The sequence below is a fragment of the Myotis daubentonii genome, chromosome 8 (assembly GCF_963259705.1).
Source record: "Myotis daubentonii chromosome 8, mMyoDau2.1, whole genome shotgun sequence".
NCBI classification, from domain to species: domain Eukaryota; kingdom Metazoa; phylum Chordata; class Mammalia; order Chiroptera; family Vespertilionidae; genus Myotis; species Myotis daubentonii.
Genome location: NC_081847.1, coordinates 87,841,612 through 87,863,328, shown reverse-complemented (window position 1 = coordinate 87,863,328; position 21,717 = coordinate 87,841,612). Strand labels below are relative to the sequence as shown.

General features: G+C 37.1%; 1 protein-coding gene across 1 annotated transcript in view; it reads right to left on the bottom strand.

The window, feature by feature from the left end:
* Window positions 1–21,717, bottom strand: part of DCC (DCC netrin 1 receptor) — a 576,336-nt gene that overhangs the window by 212,692 nt on the left and 341,927 nt on the right. The window contains exons 10-12 of the mRNA XM_059704942.1: window positions 9,252–9,400; window positions 7,246–7,384; window positions 2,230–2,279 (exon numbers count right to left, since the gene is read on the bottom strand). Coding sequence (XP_059560925.1) covers window positions 2,230–2,279; window positions 7,246–7,384; window positions 9,252–9,400 — 338 coding nt within the window. The remainder of the gene's footprint in view (window positions 1–2,229; window positions 2,280–7,245; window positions 7,385–9,251; window positions 9,401–21,717) is intronic.

Sequence of the window (21,717 nt, the reverse complement as noted above, 5' to 3'; positions counted from 1 at the left end):
TTAAAATAGCTCTGTTCCTTCTATATTACATAAAAATCCTAAGTGAAAAGAATAACCTAAAAGTCATAATTCTATTAGTTTAAAAGAATACAATACTCATTCAACAATGTTTCTTTTTAAATAAATCATGTTCCTTGAAATGGTATTAGTCAAGAGTATATATTAGTACATTTGAGAACTATTATTTCAAACAAAAGATGACTATCAAAATAGAATGCTGTTTTTATCTTTTTCTGCATCAAGATATTGGGAATGATAAAAGAGTGTTTAGATCATCCAGTTTCTTTTCTCTAGGCAACAATCCAAGAAAATAATTTATAATTCCTCAAAAGCTAGGAAATAAGATCACAGAGGGCGCGAGAGGAAAGGAAGAGGCATTCCAGCATCTGGCCAACTGTATTCACTCTGCAAAGCTCCAAGCAAGTTACATATCCTAGCAGTGCAATGTTCCCAGGTAATTACAAGCAGATGGAAGCAGGAGTGTTTCCAACACATATTATGAGCTGTGAGCTGTGATGTGTGTGTGTGTGTGTGTGTGTGTGTGTGTGTGTGTGTGTGTGTGTAGGTAGGTAGGTAGGTAGGTAGGTAGATGATAGATAGGAAAAAGTCAGTTTTACAATCTAGGAATTCCCTGTTCAGGAAAGTAATAAATCCATATTTAAATACAGTCATCATCCAGGGTCACTTAATAATCCTCATTCACATTTCATAACAAGATATTCACCCATAGTTGAATAGATTTTTAAGGGATACAAGCACACATATGAAATAGCTTTATATCAATTTCTATGTTGTGTCCTGGAAGAAAGATATGAGGTGGATTAAAAGGCTAATAAAAAGGAGTCATTCAAAAAAGAGGAATTACAATATGCTTTCCAAATTTCATTCAAAAACAACCTATAATAATTGTAGAAATCTTTTTGACTTTACTTTGGCAATCTCTTAATCTGAGTGGTGCATCTGTAAAACATTTATTGTTGCTGCAAACAATGTCTTTGTTAGGGTGATTTTTTTTCCTGGTTATTTTCCTTTAGCTTATTTTCTCTCCCTAAATTTATTTATTTTCATCCCTTCTAATTTTAAATTTATCTCACTACTTCTTATCCAATACACTGCCTAAAAATATAAGAGGCTAACAATTTTAGAGACATTTCATGAGCTCCAAAAAATAAATTCATACAAGAGAGGAAAATCTGGTCAAAGTCACCAAAATATGGCTGCATCAGCGATTTTTGCAAAATATGGCAAAGATTTGTACAATGATTGAAGTAATCACTATTGACATTAAGTTGGCCTATTGTATATGTTATGCTACTATTTCCTCATGATAAACCAACAAGGAAGGCATTGCTACCCATACTACATGAATAGAGAAACTGACATTTGATGAGTTTGGAAAGTTTTCTAAGATCATATACAGATACTACAAGGGAAAGCCAGGATTAAACACCCGAGTATGAGTGTCTCCAAGACCCACAGAATTCCCCTGCTGTGTCCAGAGCTTAGAGACCAGTGAGGTCAATCCCGCTCTAAGGCCAGGGGCAGTGAACACAACCAGAGAGCACGCAGCAGGTCACAAGAGTCAAGCCTGACCGATCCTTGTTTGCTTCTCTCTTCTATAGGGTTTGGACTGATTTCCAACCCTGAGACACACTTGAAATAAGATGTTTCTAGAAAACTAAAGTTTGGCAATAGGTTCTTTTTTTCAGATATAACTAGCCTAATTTAAATCCTTATATCCACTTCCCAGGTCAGGAAACATTGGCCACTGGGTGATGTTGCTTCATAAATACAACCTTTATGGACCTCACGAATGCCATCACTGTCGATAGACATAAGGGAAGCATTGAGATGGCGATGAAGCATTCAATTCTAACTAATCTTTCAGCAAACAAAGCCTTGCTTTATCCCTCTCTTTCAATTGTCTTATTCATTCCTATATTCAAGTGTTCCAGCTTGCATATGATGTCCTATACTTGGGAATATCAGTAAATAGAACTTTTTCTTCCTGGTGGAATAGCCTTTTATTGTTATAACACCTATAACATTAAGTGTAAAAGTAAACACATTCTCCTTATAATGAATTCGTCTGGTCTAAGAAGATGCAGGAACAATGACACCCTTCTGGACATTTCTTTACGTGGGCACACCATTCACCCTGCACGTGGGTGAGTGAGCAAAGGTCACGTGTCCACAGGTAACAAAACAGTGAACATTTCAACAACTCACCCTCGAATTCACCACTTCCAGTGAGACGTTCTGAGGTGGGGCACTTGGCACTGAAAGGAACAAAACAAGGTGAGATGGTTACTGCCAGTGTCAGGCAAGAGAAGCTATATCACGCAGAAAGGGGTCTTTTTCTCAGTTCTTCCTGACAAGCAGCTAGGTTGATCCAGGTGGCACTTTCAAATTTTCCTGGAGAGATCTAAAAAACAACACACCTGCATTTGCTTATTTCTACTCGCTTGGTGGGCCAGTTATCCATCCAGGGAGCCCCAAACACTATTAGGCAAGAGAGCACCTGCCGTGATACCAAACACCGACATTTAATTACAGCTTTCTGGCAATAACCTTCCCAGGAAACCAATAAAAACACATAGGAGGTTTCCTGGAGTGGTTTTAAAGGCTTAAGATGCTGTGCATTTCAGCATCTGCATGGTTTTAGGATGAAATGTGTCATTCTAATGACCACTTGTGTTGCTCAATCCCTTTACTGCAACCTTTATTATCTCTTAAAAGGTGAAAAGAAGAAATACAACCCTCCCCCCGCCCCGTTTTTTTCAGCTGAACGTGATTAAACCCCTCTGTCACAGAGGCAGGTTACCAAATGGCATCTGGTGAGTCCATTCTATTAACAAAGGAGCCGTTTATTTTTCTTTGTGGATCTTCTAGGAATTTTCTTTCTCTTGCCGGCACTTTGATTGCCCCATTCATGAAATAAGGAAGAAAATATACAGTTTCCTCCACAACACTTATCATGAATATTTACTATATCAAAAAAGCAAACATTCTAGCATGTGAGGATTTCAAAGACAACCATTCCCTGAACGGCTGTTCTCTGTCAGCCACTATTCTATATGTCTTAGGTGAATCATAAAAAAATAAAGCTCTCTGCCCCACAATAGAAGTAGCAGTCAATAAATGTTTAATATAGATTGATCTGTAAAATGAGGAGTACCTCTCCTTCTTCAGGATGAATAGGTGAATTTCATGGGGAAGAAATGCTCTTAGCATTTTCAATATTTTTTTTGTCATGCTCCCTTTTACTTAAACATGAACGATATCTATATTTTACTAGGTTACTTATGTTTTACCCAAAATTTAATTATGCTATACTCTGAATTTAGCTTCTGAAATATAATCAGCATAATGGTATGATATATGTATTATTATTATATCCTCTAATCTGACATCTAATAAATAACTCAATGATTAAATAAACAAATGAGTACTTACTTAAATCTTAGCTCCTGGGCCTTTCTGGATAGGATGGGAATTGTAACCTCTTATTTTGTTTTAATTTTGAACTTGTGTTAGTGTTTGATATAAGCTATAGCTAATGTAGCTTGTGATAAATTGTTCACTGGACACTTGTTTTTCATGAATTACACCAAGTATTTTAAAAATATATTTCATAATTAAAAATAGATGTTATTATTTAATTTGTTTCCATTCATATTATAGTTTTCTTATCAAATATAGAATATAAACCCCACAGGGACCAGAATTTTTGTCCCTTTTGCTACTACATCCCCAGTATCAACAGGAGCCCAGCACATCAGGCACACTCAGCCAATAGGTGTTGGAGAAAAGTTGTAAGGTATTTAAAACTCTTTTTCATATTCAGGGTTTCACAACCAGCTTTTGTCTTTCAATTATTTGATGAATTTATAGCATATGTCTAGTAAAATGCACAAGTCTTGAATGTATGACTTGGTAAGGTTGTCTGCGTGTTTCCATTTAAACACCACTGAGATCAAGAACAGAGCACGTATAGTCCCCTGGAAAGCTCCCTGGCACCTCTTTCCAGTCATGCCGCTGTTCTGACTTCTACCTCCATCATTAGTTTAGCTCGCTGTTGAGCTCACTAAAAATGAAATCAGAGTTGTTATTTATCCAGGCTGCATCTTTTGCTCATTATCAGTTTCATTCATGTTGCAGCATGGGGCAATAGTTTTTGTTTCTGTTGTTTGTTGTTATTTATTTTTATTTTTAATCCTCATCCGAGGATATTTTTCCATTGATTTTTAGAGAGAGTGGAAGAGAGAGGGAGAAACAGAGAGAAATATCGATGTGAGAGAACTGCATCCATTGTTTGCCTCCTGTAGGAACCCTGACCAGGGCCCGGGCTGGGAAGGAGCCTGCAACCAAGGTACATACCCTTGACTGGAATCAAACCCAGGACCCTTCGATCCACAGGCCATTGCTCTATCCACTGAGCCAACTGGCTAGGGCTGTTGTTATTTTTTATTACTCCATAGTATTACAATATAGTATATGACCATTCTGTTTTACATTTTTCCACTCTACTGACAAGTAATATTTGGACCATGTCCAGTTTGAGGCTATAAGACTAAATCTGCTTGATGTTCTTGCACATGCCTTTAGATGGACAATTGCACTCATTTCCTTCATTATATACCAAAGAGTAGAAATACTGGCAAAAGTGCAAACCCCAATGGGGGATGAATCATATGCTAAGCTTCGATAGATAGAAACTTTACCAAAGTGGTTGTACTAATTTACACTCCTACTAAGAATGTAGCAAAGTTCCAGGTGCTTCATATCTTTACCAACATTGGGTATTTTCAATTTTTAAAATTTTAGCCATTTGGTAGGTGTATTGTGTTTTTATTTTTATTTCAGTAAGTATATTGGGATGACATTGGTTAATATTACATTCCACATGATATGGTAATATTTACATGTCATATACTAATCATGTTACACCCTCTTTCTCACAATTAGTTTCAAAATATAATTTCAGTAACACTAGATGGATTTATGATAGGTGAATGAATTTTGGAGTAAGGAGAAATTTACTTAAAATTACGACACATTTTGTTCTAGGTACCGGTTAGTTGATATGTAACCTTCAACTGTCATTTTAATGTAAGTTTCAAAATAGTATTTCCAGAAAGCCAAAAATTAATAAGAGAACGGATACCTATTTGCACTTCTTTTTTAATACCACACTTGATAAATATCAATATTATTTTCTGTACTGGGAATTGAAAGCCACAAAGTCTTAAAAGTGGGTTTATAACAATGGTGTTGATGTATTTTTTCTATTTTTTGGTGATATAAATATCTCTTACTGTCCATTGATAGCACACTGGCTATTCATGCCTTAGTCAGGAAAGAAAGTAGAGAATTTGTTCTATAGTAATTTTTGTTATTAATTGAGAAAGGGACACACACATCGGCATAGATTACATTTAGTAAATACTTAGATGTATGTCATGCTCATCTTTTTAGGTGTTTACATGGATTAGCCCATTTAATTTTCACATCTCCCTTTTAGTCAAGGAGAAATGAGCTTGCCTGGCGCTGGGAAGCAGGTGACTATTAAATGTGATTAAGTTCATATCTATATGGTGCATGACCTCACCATGCACAGCTCCAGTAGAGGAGAAGACATCACGCTGAAGTGGAGAGAAGGGGAATGGGTGGTAGGGAATGGAAGCCAAGAGTGCAGGGTTTTTTGCTTGAAACATGACATGACTGTATAGATGAATGCGGACATGTTCAGGGAGTCCACGTCAAGAGGGTCATGAAGTTCCCGTTTTCTCCTATCAAATGTATCTGATAGAGAAAAATTGGGGTCCTTTGTACAGTGATGCCTGTTGGGTAAGGATCATGAAATCCTTTGATATAGTGACAGGCATTTTCTAACTCCTAAATTTCTACATTTCCATTATCATTAACATTTCTAAGTGATAATTCTTGGACTAATGAGTAATAATCTATCTTTCTCACTATGACATTTAAAACCTAAGTGGAAAATAAGGCCACAGTCTTACAGTTCAGAGTGTGAATGAAATCTACATAAATTATGCAAAATATTCATTTTCATTTGTTTTTCTTTTATTTTTATAATTATAAGTTGTGAAGTAATTTATTCTGCCAACAAATATTCTGTCCTGTCTTCAATAACAGAATCAGTTGGATGGGCATAAGAATTACATTAAAAATGAAGAGGTGTCACACATAGAACATTTTTTAAAATTGAAATTGCAAATGAGATTTACGCACGTGTCATTGTTGCACTACCCTTAATAGCATGGATGCCCTTCCTCATCCCTCTGATATTGTGTGAAATATAGGCCCAGATACTTTCCCAGATTAAAGAATGGTGGTTCAGTCAAGGAATCACAAGCTAAAGTCATTTTTTTAAATTCAAAGATTAATAATTTATAGAATTACACACACCAACATGGAAACCAGTGCTGACAAGAAATAGTTTGTTGCCTTTTTAATATTCATGGAGGTCACATCTTTGCATTTCTACACCTGCCCGAATTTTCACTAATCCCACATTCTATCCTCATCTGTACTTTATTTTGACTTTTTATTAAATTTCCCATTTCATTTTTATCCATTTCTTATACTTATGTTTTCCTTTGAAACTTTTTGTGTAGTCTATCCTCTTTATGAAGTCTTTTCCTCTCTTTTATGACATTTAAAAAGGTATGTGTAATCTTTCATTTGTTAGCACGGGACAATTAAATGTATATATTTTATATTCAGCTGTAATACTTTCAATGTTGGATTATTTGGCCTAAATCCTTATGCTATACTTTCAAATGAAGGTGAATATGTAGAATTGTCCATCATTTAAATTTTTAATCTACCTTTTTTAAGAATGAGAAATAAAAGCAACATGCCAATGTATATAGTCCAAATACATGTACAAATGTATTTGTGGTTAAAGAAATAAAGAAAAGTGCAAAAAAATCATTTTGAGCTCCTAGGCAGTAGTTACACTTGAAGATAACCTGACTTATGAAAGTTTAAATTTGACTGTAAAAGTTTGAGTGAAGTAGCTAAAATTCTAATGTATGCTAACATATGCCATCAAGTTTTATTTGGGAAACCCTGAAAATGAAATCTCTGACATAGACACCATATTATTTGATTCTAGTGTGAAAGTGACATAAAATATGTGTAAATATGACATAAAATAGTGACATAAAAAAGTGACATGACAAATATGTGAGTCAAGTGTTACTGGCTGTAACTTACCATCAGAAAGCGTAACCACCGTTACGTCGTCAGTCGAGACTCCGGGCCCATAGCGATTATAAGCTAGGAATCGAAGGCTGTATTCCGTGAATTTTTTCAGGCCTTCCAGCTTATAAGACAGTCCATCAACCTCTATATTCTGGAGACATAAAACAACTGTCATTCAGGAGGCACATGGAAGCCGACATGGCAGCCATTCTGTTTAGTCAGGAGATTGGATATTAGACTCCCAGTCTCAAAACTACACTCCGGCCTTAGAATGAACTGTTGTAAAATCCGCTTGTGACACTCACTCCCCCGCTGAACCCCAGGCCTCTCTGCAGACTACTGGTTAAAACAGACCGTGCTGTTTCTACAGTCATTACGTTCCGATCTGATCTGTTTAACGCCACCTAACGTACTGAATAGAGAGGCCACACTGAGAGCCTGACAGGCAGGAGGCAGCTATTAAATTCAGGGGAACAGAGCGCTGCTCCTGCACCCTAAGTGGATAGCTCCCCAGGAAACAGTAGACTTCCTTCTTCCCTAGCGGAAACAGGCTCATGGCTCTTGAAACTGACAGAGAGTTTGCCACCGTTTGTATCTGCCTGAATGCTGTGAGGTAGGCTGGGTGCTGCTGTCAGCCCTTCATAGCTGCAGAAATGAGGTGCTGAAGGTCAAGGTCACTGAGCAATCAGAGCCAGTTTGCTCCAGAAGACCCATAATTTAGCTCTCCGCTAGGATCCTCTCACTCACATCTATCTTGGGTAACATCATTTTGGGATTTATTTAAATGGATTGGTGATATGCATTATTGAAGAGCTAAAATATGTAGAAAAGTGGATAGAATAGGAAGATGAAACTAAGAGCTAAAGGGCAAGCACAGAAAGTGGAATGAATGATTACATAGGAGGAACTCCTAGTGATTCTTATTTTACAACATGACTTGGGAATTAGAACTATTTCTGAATAAAATTGCTGCAAAACAGGTTTTTAAATGAAAAAACCTTTATCACACAGTTTATGGGGAAGCACGAAGACCACAGGAGGCTTCGGAATCGTCACAATGACCTTAGAAGTAGGCTGTCCCAAGGTTACCTCTCTGTCTTTCCCATTTAACTACATACTTGCCTATACAACTTCTCCCACATGAAGCTGAGAATCTGGAAGTAAACATCTCAATAGTCATGAGTCTTAGCCAGTTCAGCTCAGTGGATAGAGCATCAGCCTGCGGACTGAAGGGCCCTAGGTTTGATTCTGGTCAAGGGCACATACCTCGGTTGCAGGTTCCCCAGCCCTGGTTGGAGGCAACCAATCAATGTATCTCTCTCACATCAATGTTTCTCTGTCTCTCTTTCTCTCTCTCTCTCTCCCTTCCACTCTCTCTAAAAATCAATGGAAAAATATTCTTGGGTGAGGATTTACAACAACGTATACAGTCACAAAGGAGAATTGCTGAGTCTCCCTAAGACTCAGCCACTCTTGCTTTATCTGAAATCCAATTGGCTTATTTTCAGGTGTCTGTACTAATGACAGATTGGGGGAAAACGTAAGAAGGAGGCAGGTAGCCTTCTGAGTAAGGTAGACTGAAAAAAAAAGTGACAGGTGACAGTCTGATATGGGGAGAAGACAGATATACCATCAAATAGATAAGAATGAAAACAGCAACTTGGGTGATATCATTGACAGTAAGAGAAATCCTCTGTTAGGTTAAGGACTGAAAATACAAATGCTTCCTGGGACCAGATGGGTTAATAGAAATGTGGTTACACTGGCCTGGGCACCTATCTACTCACACAAAACATAGGTATCCTTTCTGATCCATCTCATTACCCATTGGCCTCTCTTAGCACCAGAATTCAATTAAATTGTGTAACATTTCAAGTGACAGGTACTTTGAAACTGTTCAGCTATCCAATTAATATGCCGGACACTGGACTAGACATTGGGAGCTTGCAAGCGTCTATTTCTCCAGCCCTAGAGCCAAACCAACAGGTGGCAGCAGTGGGACCCATTCCCTCGCCTACCTGTTCCTTCCCAGTGGACACCTCAGTGCAGAACAATCTGTAACCTTGAACTGGGCCATTTGCATAGGCAGGGGGTTCCCAGGTAATGAGAATTGAGGTAGGTGAGGTAGATACAGCTTGCAGGTTTTCTACTGGCCCTGGAACTTGCACTGTGTACAAGAGAAATGGATTAGTACAGAGGGTTCTCTTTCTCCAAACAATCGGAACGACATCTTTTACAGTTTGAGGAAACTATAGCAGCATGTAGTACCTTTAAAACCATACGGAATACGGATATAAAACCATAAAATACACAGTAGTAACATTTTGGAGTTATTTCTCATTTTCACATTCAGAAGAGGACTTATATGCATCTACATTTATTTCATTTTACAGTTGAAGAAACTGGTCAAGGATAATAGGAGGAAAAGGTGGGATTCTTAATCGAAATTCGTAGTGTGGAGAAAGTTCCACTGTGTCAGCGTGGCTTTGCCTGTGTCTTGCTAATAACTGCGGAGGGAAACAAGAAACTACCATGAGAATATTTGGACATCTTGGTTCACTCCAATAGACAGCACGGCTATGGATAATTGACCACACTCACTGTCTTTAGTCAGCATTTTAAGGTCTTGCCCAATTCTGGCTCCTTTATATTAATTGAAGGATTTAATTTTCCATTTTATTTTCTAGTATTCCATTTTCTCTCATAACTGTTAACTCAATCAAGGGTAAGTAACTTCTGCATTAGAGTAGCTAGACAGCACAGGTCTACATTTACTTAAGCAAACACTGTGTCCGGATGTATTTTCAGATCCAGAAATTTTCAAACGTTAGAAAGCTAACATGGTGGGTATGCAGAGCTTTATGTAAGCTCCCTACTAGAGTCTGTGGTAGTACCCTATTATCAAATCATGTATTTTCAGCAAATATATGATATTCACACCAACTAGAATTATTAAAGACTATCCATAGTCTAGCATAAGATCAGGTCTGGGTACAAAATGCGTTAAGAAAATCCTTCAGATTCCAGCTTTGCAAATTTTGAATTGTGCCTATTTTTTTTTTATTTGTGCAAATACACCTAAATATGTATGGTTTGTGAATGGTAAATGGAAAATAGCCATGCTATGACAATGTAAAATAAATACAGTCTTGGCACTGCAAGTGTAACTATGTTAACTTAACACACCGTGCATGTTCTTGGGTACCACCTAGCTTTGGACAGCTATACATTAAAGGCCCATACTACAGTCCTGCGAGTTTGAACTTCCATAGCAAATTATCATATGAAAACGTGGCTGACATATCTAATGATACCTTTTTAGATCTGCCAGGCACCTGTGTCTCGGGATCATTTTTCAGAATTTGTTCCATGAAACCCAGCCGCCTTAAGGTATTACTGCTCACACATTCATTTGGGGGAAATAAATATATTCATGTCAGAAACACATATTTTATGTCACTTTCACATATTTTCCCACCAGTTGCCGGATCTTGAGAACCATTATTACTGACAATTGCATTCTTTTCACCTTTACAAATGACTGTTAAGAACTTCTTAAAAACTTTAGAAATTATTGTAAACCTACAGACAATTTTAACAATGAATAATACAAAGAACACCCACATTCCCTTTATCCAGATATACCCATTGTTAACACTTTGCTCTATATATTTTATCATATCTATCTCACTAGACATATGTAGTCTTCCTTTCTATATATATCTATAGATTGCATTATCACCTATTATATATAGATTTTATGTGTAGTGATAAATGCTACCTATAATCTACATAAATACATATTGTGACTATTTATTTATTATCTCTTGATAGGTAGAAAGAATATATATCCATATCTCTCTATTCAGATTAAGCTGTACACAGCTCTTTACCCCTATAAATTTTAGTGCATATTTCCTAAGAGCTAATGTGTACATGAATACTATAGTTATTAACTTCAGTGCATTTCACATTCATTCAATATTTTTATCTAATCTTCATCTGTATTGCTATTGTGCCAACTGACCCAATGTTGTCATTGATGTAGCATTTCTCTACCTTTCCTCAGCCAGTCTCTTTAGTCTGTTTTAAGCTGAAATAATTCCAGAGCCTTTCTTTATCTTTAAGCCATTCATATGTTTGAAGACTATAGTCTTTTTTTAAATTAATAGAATGTTTCTCATTTTGGGTTTGTCTTTGTTTCTTTATGTTGAATTTAGGTTATGCATTCCAGTCAGAAATGAAACATGAAGAGATGTCCGTCCTTCTCAGGGCATCACCTCCAGAGGCACAAAACCTCTCTTAGTCACTTGGATGTGAATGTTGGGTACCTGGTCAAGGTGCTGTCAGGTTTCTCCAGGTGGAATTTACTGCCCACCCTGCACTCCCACCCCGACTCTGACCCCTGATCCATCACTTCCAGCTAATAAGCAATCTGTGGGGAGATGGCTACATCAGCATCAGGACCAGGTAAATATCATGCTCTTTATCAGCTCTCCTTAGAGTCAGCATCTACTCATGGTTCTTGATGGAATCAACCTTTACCAGGGTGATTACAAAGGTGGTTATTTTTCTATTCAAGCACTTCTTCTGAATTAGCAACTTGGCACTCAGCATTCAATTATAAGCAAGAGCCCATATTTTTCTCTATGTATCTATTATCGTTATGGGGACATGGGTTCCTTCTTTATCATAGCCTACAATTCATTATTGTTCTTAATTGTGGGAAAGCACAGGACTTGGTTGGAAAGTCTGTAAGGAGGATTCTGCAAAAGGTCCGGGACTTTGCTGAAGGTGGCAGCCCCTACCTTGACTTGTCCAAACAAGTCTGATCCCCCGGGTGTTTTGCTGAAATCTCTATGTTTACTCTTTAAGACCTGACCTTGCAGAAGCATGAGCTTTCTCAAGGATACCTACCCTGTTGATTGTATCTAGAGGTTAATTTCAGTTCAAGCTGTTGTTACAATAAAGGCTAATGAGGCAGGTAATTGGGGCTGTTTTGGTTCCTAAAGCCAAACAAGCCCCTTAGCCTTCTCTTTCACAGAAACATATGTCAGAGTAATCTACTCATCTGCTGCTCAGGGTCAGCTGGTCAGCCCCGGCACTTAACTATTTGGGTGTTTGAATTGTGCCAGATTTGGCCAGTGGGGCCCCCTTTAATCTTCTGTCCTTATGACATGCCCCATCCTTCACAGGAGCACTTCCTTTCTTCCTGGCATAATATATTACAGGTTCATCTTGATCCTGCCTCAGCTCTGGTATCACATTTCTCCAAAAGGTTTCTGGTTCTTTTCTCGGGGAATGGTATCTGAGACAAAGGTCAGGGTGTTAGACTGTTCATTGCTGTTTGGCTGTCCTTGCTTCTAGATCCTTTCAGCAATCAGGAAACATATGACTGTGTATATATGTATATACACAAATGCATATGTGCATATGTATACTCAAATATACAGATACATATGTATATCTCTCATGACTCTACAGAGACGTCTCCTATTCCAAGCCATCTCTACATGGTTCATTATCACGTTCCCTGTTCTTCTTTCATGCATCCTTTCTTCCACAAGTAGACCTCTAGATCCCAAACGGTTGCACTTTGAAAGACATGGTATGAGAGCATCCCATGCTGCTATTCTTCCAGGAAGGGATCATTTGTCTGTGGAAAATCCCTTCTTCCACAAAGGGGCCTTCGGTAGACAATACTGACCTACAGGGAGTCTTCCCTGTGTCAAAGCTTATAGTGATACAATTAGACTTAGATTATAATGGAGGCATTTTGCTTCATGGGGAAAAACAAACCGAAGCAAATTAAAAACTTGCCCACTGACATTTTCAACTGGATTTGCAAAGTACAATATTTGAAATAACAACATGAAAATTAAACAATTTGGATGCTTCTGTAATTTCACAAAGACAAAGCAAACAGCTCATGAGGGAACATTTCTGATTTGGAGTCCACTATTCTTCTAAGGAAGGTAGATGCCAAAGAAAGGAGGAGAACTGAGGCTGAGCGGCCTGCTCTGGCACATGTGAATGTGAGGATTCTGGAAGCTCACAGAGCATATCTGCGCAGCCCAGTGATGTGGAAAGTATTAACTGAATGAGTTCCTTCTCACTACTCTGTGGATAAAATGAAAGCTACTACTACTAACATGGCTCATTCTGGGAATGAAGACTAAAGTTTAAAAATGGCCAAATGCCAAGGCCATCATTCCTTCTGTGTGATGTAACACATTCAAGGGAGGTTTTCCAGGGTAGAAGCTTTTCCAGGACTAGGAGAGAAGTGAGTGTATGGAAGGGGGGAGGATATTTGAGGATATTCTGCTCATTTGCTTCACTGGAGCACAAGAGGGTAATGGAAAATAATTCAAATTGATTTGAATTTTTGCAGAACAAGACATCTGAGAATCTGGAAGAACGAGCTGAGAGGGTTGCCTGGCAGGGTAGGAGCCGGGGATGCACAGCCTGCTAAACTAGGACTTGTTGGGGGCATGGGGGTCAGACGGGCCAACCTCACAACCACTTCCATCAGGCCTTGTGGGAAGAAGAGACCACAGGGACATCGACAGCTCAAGGAGCAACCCCACAAGAACAAACATGAGGCCAACTTCCTCCCTGCTGAGCCCAGCCATGGCTGCTAGGGTCTTGGCTCTTGGTCCAGAGAATGGTCAAAAACCTCCACTTAGTTTCCCAAATAATAAGATAAATGCTCTTCTCCACAGGGATAGGCACAATGCTAGGTATGCAGATAGTATTTAATAGATGTGTGCCAAATGAACGACTTTACATACAATTACCAAAGGTTACCGTAAATCACAAGCCTAAAATAAACTATGTAGTCTAACTCATTTGATGTGGTTTATTCAGCATTGTCACTGCAAGTGATCAGAAAATAGTGTTTCCTCAAGACACCTGGTGAGAACTGAAGTTGGTATGTACATCCATGTTTGTCATGTGCATGGAGCCTGTGTGCGCTCTGCACAAGGTGTAATTTCTTTATGTGCACATGTAGCTTAGTCACTGATGGGAAAACACCAGGCAGTAAGTACTATAATTTGGATCCAGTTCACACTGGTAGTGCCTACTCTGATCACTTCTTAATCCACTGACATATTCTCTCTGGTCATTAGATACTATCAGGAAAGAAGTGTGTCTAGGTTTCTAGAATTTCAAGCAGAAAATTTAGACATCAGAATTCAAAAAGGGCATTCAGTTTAAGTACTTTCAAACAACTGTATGTGTTTTCACCAGTTTCCATCCACATGATAACATTCTATTGGCTGTTTCAATGTTTGCAATTATCTTTCTCTGAGAAAAGACTGCCTTTTACTACTAAATTATTTCCTACTTTAGCTTTCTGTTATGAAATAAAATGAAAATATAATAACCTATGCTGTTCTGAGTAAATATAAACATCAAGACATCAAAGAATCACCATCAAATCATATTTTTATCATCTACATCATTATTTGTTTAATCCAGATCCAAACACTGCCTGCCTGTGAGATATTCTTCCCCACAGCATTCATGGCTAGAACCAAGACTATTTTTCCACATAAACTATTAAATGCTTACTCTTCTTCACAATAGTGCTATAAATTCAAACTCATAATTTCTGAACAGTTTCCCTTTGATTTATAGCTTTAATGTAGGTTTGTAGTTAATATATTGTGTTTTATATTAATTGTGGAGGTATGTTTGTATATGTATATATGCATGACTATACTTTCTTATTCAGATTCATATCATAAAGTATAGTTAAGAATAACATATAGTTTTACATCTGATTTATTATATGCACATTAGAAAGAGAGAGAGAAAGAGAAAAAGGGAGACACAAATGTTCAACAATGGAAATTAGATGTGAAATCAATACAGTTAACGGCATCTGCCTTCCATTTCATCACATCTTAGTATGTCAGTCAAGAAAGGTAATGGGCTTAACTACTCATCATTTCCGAGATGTCTTTAATGATCACCACCGATCCCTTCCTTTGGACAATAATGTTGTGGCAAACTGCATCTAATTTCTCTCCATCTCTATTCAGGCTACCTATTTCTTCAAAGAATGGAAAGATTTCAGAATAGATGCATAATCCATGCAAGTAACTCATCAATCAATGTCAGCCTAACCAACCACCTTTTTAAATTTCAATATTGCGTTTCAGTAGAAAGTCATTATAATACCTGTACCTAAGAACAAATTAAATACTTACGCCAAAGTAAATGAGATGTATTACATGTCACTATTTGCAAAGGGAACAGTAATTTCTGACTATATATAAATTTATAATATATCAGAGTACTTTATAATGAGATCTTATTGCATATTAATCTCTAAAATGGCATATAAACGTTAGCTGAATTTTTATTAAAGCAAGAGTTATCAGACACAGTCATATTGAAGACAAGATGTATGTGTGTGTGTGTGAGGAGAGAGAGAGAGAGAGAGGGAGAGAGAGAGAGAGAGAGAGGGGAAGAGAGAGAGAGAATATCATTGTTTAATGAGTTCTAATTGATTAAGATTAGAGTCAGAAGTATAGTTTCTTGTCCCTAATCTACTTATTATAGGAACCAGTCGTTAACATCAACGAGTCCATGGACCCCCTGAAATTGTATAAACATTTTCAAGAATGTAGTATGTGTATTTTTGGAGTTGTAGGATCCATAGTTCCCATTGTTCTTCAAATGTTAGCTCCCAATGTATTAGATAATATCTCTGCTTTATTTTAGTTTTGAAAACTGGTGATTATTATCAAATCACTTGTAGTGATTGTAAATTACTTCATGATAGAAAATATGGTAATAATTTCACTTTAAAGAGACATCTTCGATTTTTAATAAAATGCTATTGGTTTCAAAAACTGAAATGTATGTGAATAGATTTTTACATTTCATTTTACATTACATTTCATTTTACAAATTACGGTCATTCAAAGACTTCTGAATTCATCTGGTTTAATTCAATAAATATTTTAGGTTTTATAAGATGTTAGGGCTTCTGATCATTAAGAAATCACGTGGCATATATTAATTAATACCCATTTTTTCCTTTCTCTTGCTCTGTTTCTATTTCAATGTATATCTATCCATCTACCTTTCTGACTTTTCTTTACTGTAATGTGATATTTGTAGAAATCAGACTAAAACCTAAATTATGATTTATCAAATATATAGTTCTAAAAATATCTTGAGAGTTTAAATAATCCCTTCCAAATAAGAATGTGAATATAAGGTATTCTTAGAAAAAGCTTTAGAAGGGTTATGCCACTGTCTTCATAATCCTGCATAAGGCTGATGTCTTTTCACCATTATGCTGATGTTTCTCAGCTGGAAGTCTGAAATGAAGACAAATGTTAGTGTCAGAGAATGTGTAGTTGAACATTTGAATATTTAAAGTCTTTTCTAAATGACTGTGCAGTATAATGTGTCCTACTGTTCCTAAATCATCAATTTAACAGTCACCAAATCCTTTGTTTTAAGAACTACTTTAGTAACAGTGCATTTAAAAATATATGTCTCATGGGTTGTCATTCAAATGACGACCTATAATTCAGAGGTCTTCAATTCAGAACAGAATTCTGAGGGTGAGTCCACGTCCTTCTGCTTTTGTTAACTTAAAAAAGGTTCTTGAGTCCACTCGAAAACACTAGATAGCCAGGGATCTAAGTAATTATCTGTAGAGATCCAAGTAGATTTATACCATGAAGCTCTCTTATTTAAGCAGCACCTTCCATTGCCAGTGATCTCCCCACTGAATCTGCTTCAAATGCGAGGCGTTGCTGAAACTATTTGCATTTATTGATAATAAAGCGCATGCTTTGATTGCCTCTTTGATTTTTTCCTCCTGTAGTTAACAGCTTTAATGATATTTCTATGAAATCTTTTTCTATTCTGCATGGGGAATGCAACATCAAAAGCCTGCAGGCAATGTAATTGTTAACATAATGAAACCCCCTCTTGACTGAACTATAGGTTGTTAGGCGATATGACAGTAATTTGGCAAGAAGAAGCACAAAGTATGGGGTACGGTTTCTGTTACAAAACCACATAAATATGACAAGATTTGATTGGAGGAAGCAGTTATTGCCTAATAATTTTACTTTAGGTTTTAATAGGTGCTATCTGCTAACTTACAATATAATCAACTGTGTCATTGTGTGATTTTGTCTGTACAGGTATACCTATACATCTATACACATATATAAAATGTGTGTGATATATATGACTTAACTTACATATTTCTTCTATAGGCACACATATCTGCATGTACATTGAGTGATGGATATTTTTGACAGCACAGTAGGAAAAACTTTAACAATTCTCTTTGAAGAAACAGTATTGAAAGTAGTCTTCTTGTGATTCATCCTAGAACTCGAAGCAGTTTGATAAAAAAAAAAAGTGATTACAAGAATTGACTTCAAAATAAGGTCTTTTCATTCCACGCGGTTCCTCAGATTTTTCACTAACATAGCCAAGTTGTCATAATCTTGGCAATACTTGGAGAGTTCTTTTAATTGCACTTTAAAACACACAGGCACTGCCTAGAGATTTAGAGTGGGTGAAGTACATTTCTGATTTCATAACTGAGGTCTCAAACCATGTAAACGGGAGATTTCTAAGTAATGTCAAAAGCAATTGTTTTTATGATCTAGAATAATTGCTTAAAAGATATCAAACAATAGAGCTAAAAACTTAAAGTTTCAGCCAAATGTGCTTAGGTTTCCGTATTACTAAAGGCAGTTTGATGTCATATAAACCTCATGAATGGTACTGACATTTTTCCTTTTAAAAAATTTCTCCCCAGAATAGCTTGGGTTTGGTTACTTTCCATTATGTTTAAATTTTTAGATAAAAGTATAAACTGATTTAAAAAATAATCATACTTTTTATATGGTTAGCATATAATGCTATCTCCAGTACTATGAAATATTTTATTATGGCTGCCAGAGGGGAGGGGGATTGAGAAGTGGGCAAAATGGGTGAAGGGATCAAGAGGTACAAACTTTCAGTTATAAAATAAATGTCATCGGGATGGAATGCATAACATGGTGACCAAAGTGAACACTGTCTTGCATATTTGAAAGTCACCAAGAGAGTTCATCTTAACAGTTCTATCACAAGGAAAATAAAATTCTAAGTTCTTATGGTCACAGATGGTAGCTAGATTCACTGTGGTGGTCATTTTGCAGTGGATACGAATATTGAAGCATTATGTTGAGTACCTGAAACTAATATAATGCCATATAACAACTGTGGCTCAATAAACATAGAGAACTGCAGTGATGCGTAAAGGAAGGACAGGTGAGTTCAGGTGTGAAGGGAGAATCTAGTGAGTCAGGACACATGGGTGTGCATGAGAATGATGGGTAATGGCCTTGACATTAGCCTTTCTGGAGGAGAACTTAACCAGTTGGCAAATGGAGAGAAAAACCGGTTTGGGGAAAGCTTCAGATAATAAAGCATTTAAGTAAAATATTATTTGTACTTAAATACTTTATCCTCTGAAGTATTTAATGGCACAATTAATATTTTATTGGGGAAAAAACTCACAAGCATGGAATTATTTTCTTTTCTACTTTGTTAGCATTATCAAAAAATCAAATAATGTTCTACCAATTTTAGAAAAATGTGATATGTGGATTTAAAAACCCCCACAAAATCTCTTCTCTAATAATAGTCTATCCTTGGGCCAAATTACTTAAACACTCTGCACATTATTTCATCTACATTAGAGGGCTATGATAAGGATCATAGGAGGCTACATAGAAAGTAAAGAGTTCCAAATACTGTGGTGGTTGATATTACTGTTTCCTGAACTCGAGTCCCTTAAACTTCTCCATATTTTGGTTCCTTCATCAGACAATTGAAGGAATGAGTATTTGTTCTTGGTTCTCAAGGTTGCTAGAAGAACACAAGGAGGTGATGTATGTAGAAGGGAAATGGGAAGCACAGAATCCCGTACATGCGTAGGGCATGGTCCTGACCTGGATTACGTTTACAAACCATAAATGGCCAAGAGAGTACCTGATAAAGGAACCAAGATCTGCCTGGTGTGTCACAATATCAGATATAAGTTAAGCCTTTTAACCTCCAAATAAATTCTCTGCAGGGTGACTTTTGTTGTTATCCAGACCATACATTCTAATTTATTCCATTGGAAGAGCCTAAGCAGCGAATCCTAGGAAGGGGCAGGCCTCTCACTTACTTCCTACTCATTTGAGACTTGGATATACTTCCAGGTTGTCTTTCTGTCCACAGAAATATCACTTCTCTGTAGTATGCATCACAGAAACAGTCTTCGGCAAACTCAGTGTTCCCATGGTGATGATGTAACTTTATCCCAGCAACCTTTCTCAAGTTGGCTTGTACTATGGTCAGTGTGGGAAGAATCGATATACAATGTTTGTAGTTTTAATAGAGCAATAAAATGACGTGTAGAGGCTGCTTTTATAAGAGTTCTGCAGCCATTTATCAGAGGAGAAGAAAGCAGTGATCTTTTTTTAGACAGTCAAGTGAGTATGTTTGTCTACATAATGTCAAAAAGATCCTACCTTAAAGATACCATCTCTTTGGGAAAGAAAATTATTGCTTTTCTATTTCTAGGCTTCAAGAGATAAGATACTGCTTTGGATAAGCTGGCTCTTGGGGGAGGGACTGTAAGTTAAGGAAGAAATTTAGAACTCTATTCTCCAAGTCAGAGGTCTGGGCTACTCTGATGCAGGCAATGCCAACGGATGCCAACTAATAAAGCTTTGGTGACAGAGACTAACAACCCGGAGTGTGGCCTCCACCATCAGAGACCCTCAGTTCAAATCCAGAACCGTCCTCGTGCAGGCGATGTGGCTGGGGTCAAGCTACTACGTATCTTGGAGTTTACGTTTTTCTTCTCTTAAAAATGGGGTTAATACCAGTATCCACCTCCTGGGTTTGTTGTGGAGATTAAGGATAAACATTTGGCAAATGGCATCTGGCACTATGTAAATGCTCAGTACATATTAACTAACTTCTACAAGGTGCTAGGCCTTGCGAGAATTGGCCGGGGAAGCAATAAAAACGCTCTTAAAATTCACAGTCTCCTGCAATTCTTTTCTTTCATTTTCCGTAGACAGCCAGCGGCTTTTCAGGGACATCAGCTAGTCTCCAGATTTTGTGATCATCTATTTTTTTCTCCTCACACCTAACTTAGCGCCTCTAAACCCACATTTTGGTCTTAGTAGAAATAACTGTCCCAATGGACAGGGAAGACTGCGCTAAGGCACCTTTTGTCAGAGCATTGTGCATGGATGTTGAAGAATGATGCTCCCTTTTGCTCTTGAAGCCTGAACAAAGAGGCCCAAGATAAAAAAATCTTTCGTAGCAGTGGCTGCAATAAAAATTCCAGGAACAATGAACCTGGGCACACATCTGACCTTGACAACACTGAAATTAATATTCACTGTGCGATGCCACTGACATTTATCACTGAGAAGCACCTTTAACACCCTTACACATACATGCGCGCATGGGGAAGATTGATAATCGCAAGGGGCAGAAAACCAGGCTGTCCTCTATCTCTGAGACACATCTAAAAGGCTCCCGGACTCTTGACTGAACTACCCTGAGGATTAAGTTTATTTTATTTTCAGTATTCAAAAGATAAGAAGTTTATTAACCACATGGAAGATTTAGGCTTGTTCAGAGATAGCAGCAGGAAGACAAATAGACTTCAGCAGTTAATCATCTCAGGGAAGTTGGACAATGACTTTAAGTAAATCTGAACACAGGGACACCGGTGTGCGGCTCTGCATCCAAAGAATCCTTTCTGTCCTTAACCCCATCTGTCCTGGTTTTATTTTTATTTTTTAAATATATATATATTTTTTATTGATTTTAGAGAAGAGAAAAGGGAGAGAGAGATAGACACATCAATGATGGGAGAGAATCATTGATTCGCTGCCTCCTGCACACTCCCTTCTGGGCATGTGCCCTTGACTTGAATTGAACCTGAGACCCTTCGGTCTGCAGGCTGATGCTCTATCCACTGAGCAAAACCAGCTAGGGCTGTTCTGCTTTTATTTTTATTGGTGCTATAAATTGTCAGACCAATCGGAAAAAAAAATGTCTTTGGTGTTCAAAGGCTATTGGTATTGATGTTGGGTAAATCTGCAGTAAAATAAATTAATTGCTAAGTATAAATATATTAGGTAATTCTTGCAGATAAATTTATCTACTCTATTTCAGTAACTCTGAATCTCAATTTAATATTCGATTGACAATATCAATTTAATATCACATTAGCAATATCTGATATTTTTAATGTCTTCTTGACTGCCTTCTAGTTGGGTATAAGACATAAGGGTATATATTAAATCATCACTGTCAATATAAATATTAGTGTGAGACAAAATATTCATATGTACTTTAAAATTTCTAGTAGCCACATTAAAAAGTAAAAATTAAATAAATTTAATTTTAATAACATATATTTAACCAAATATATCT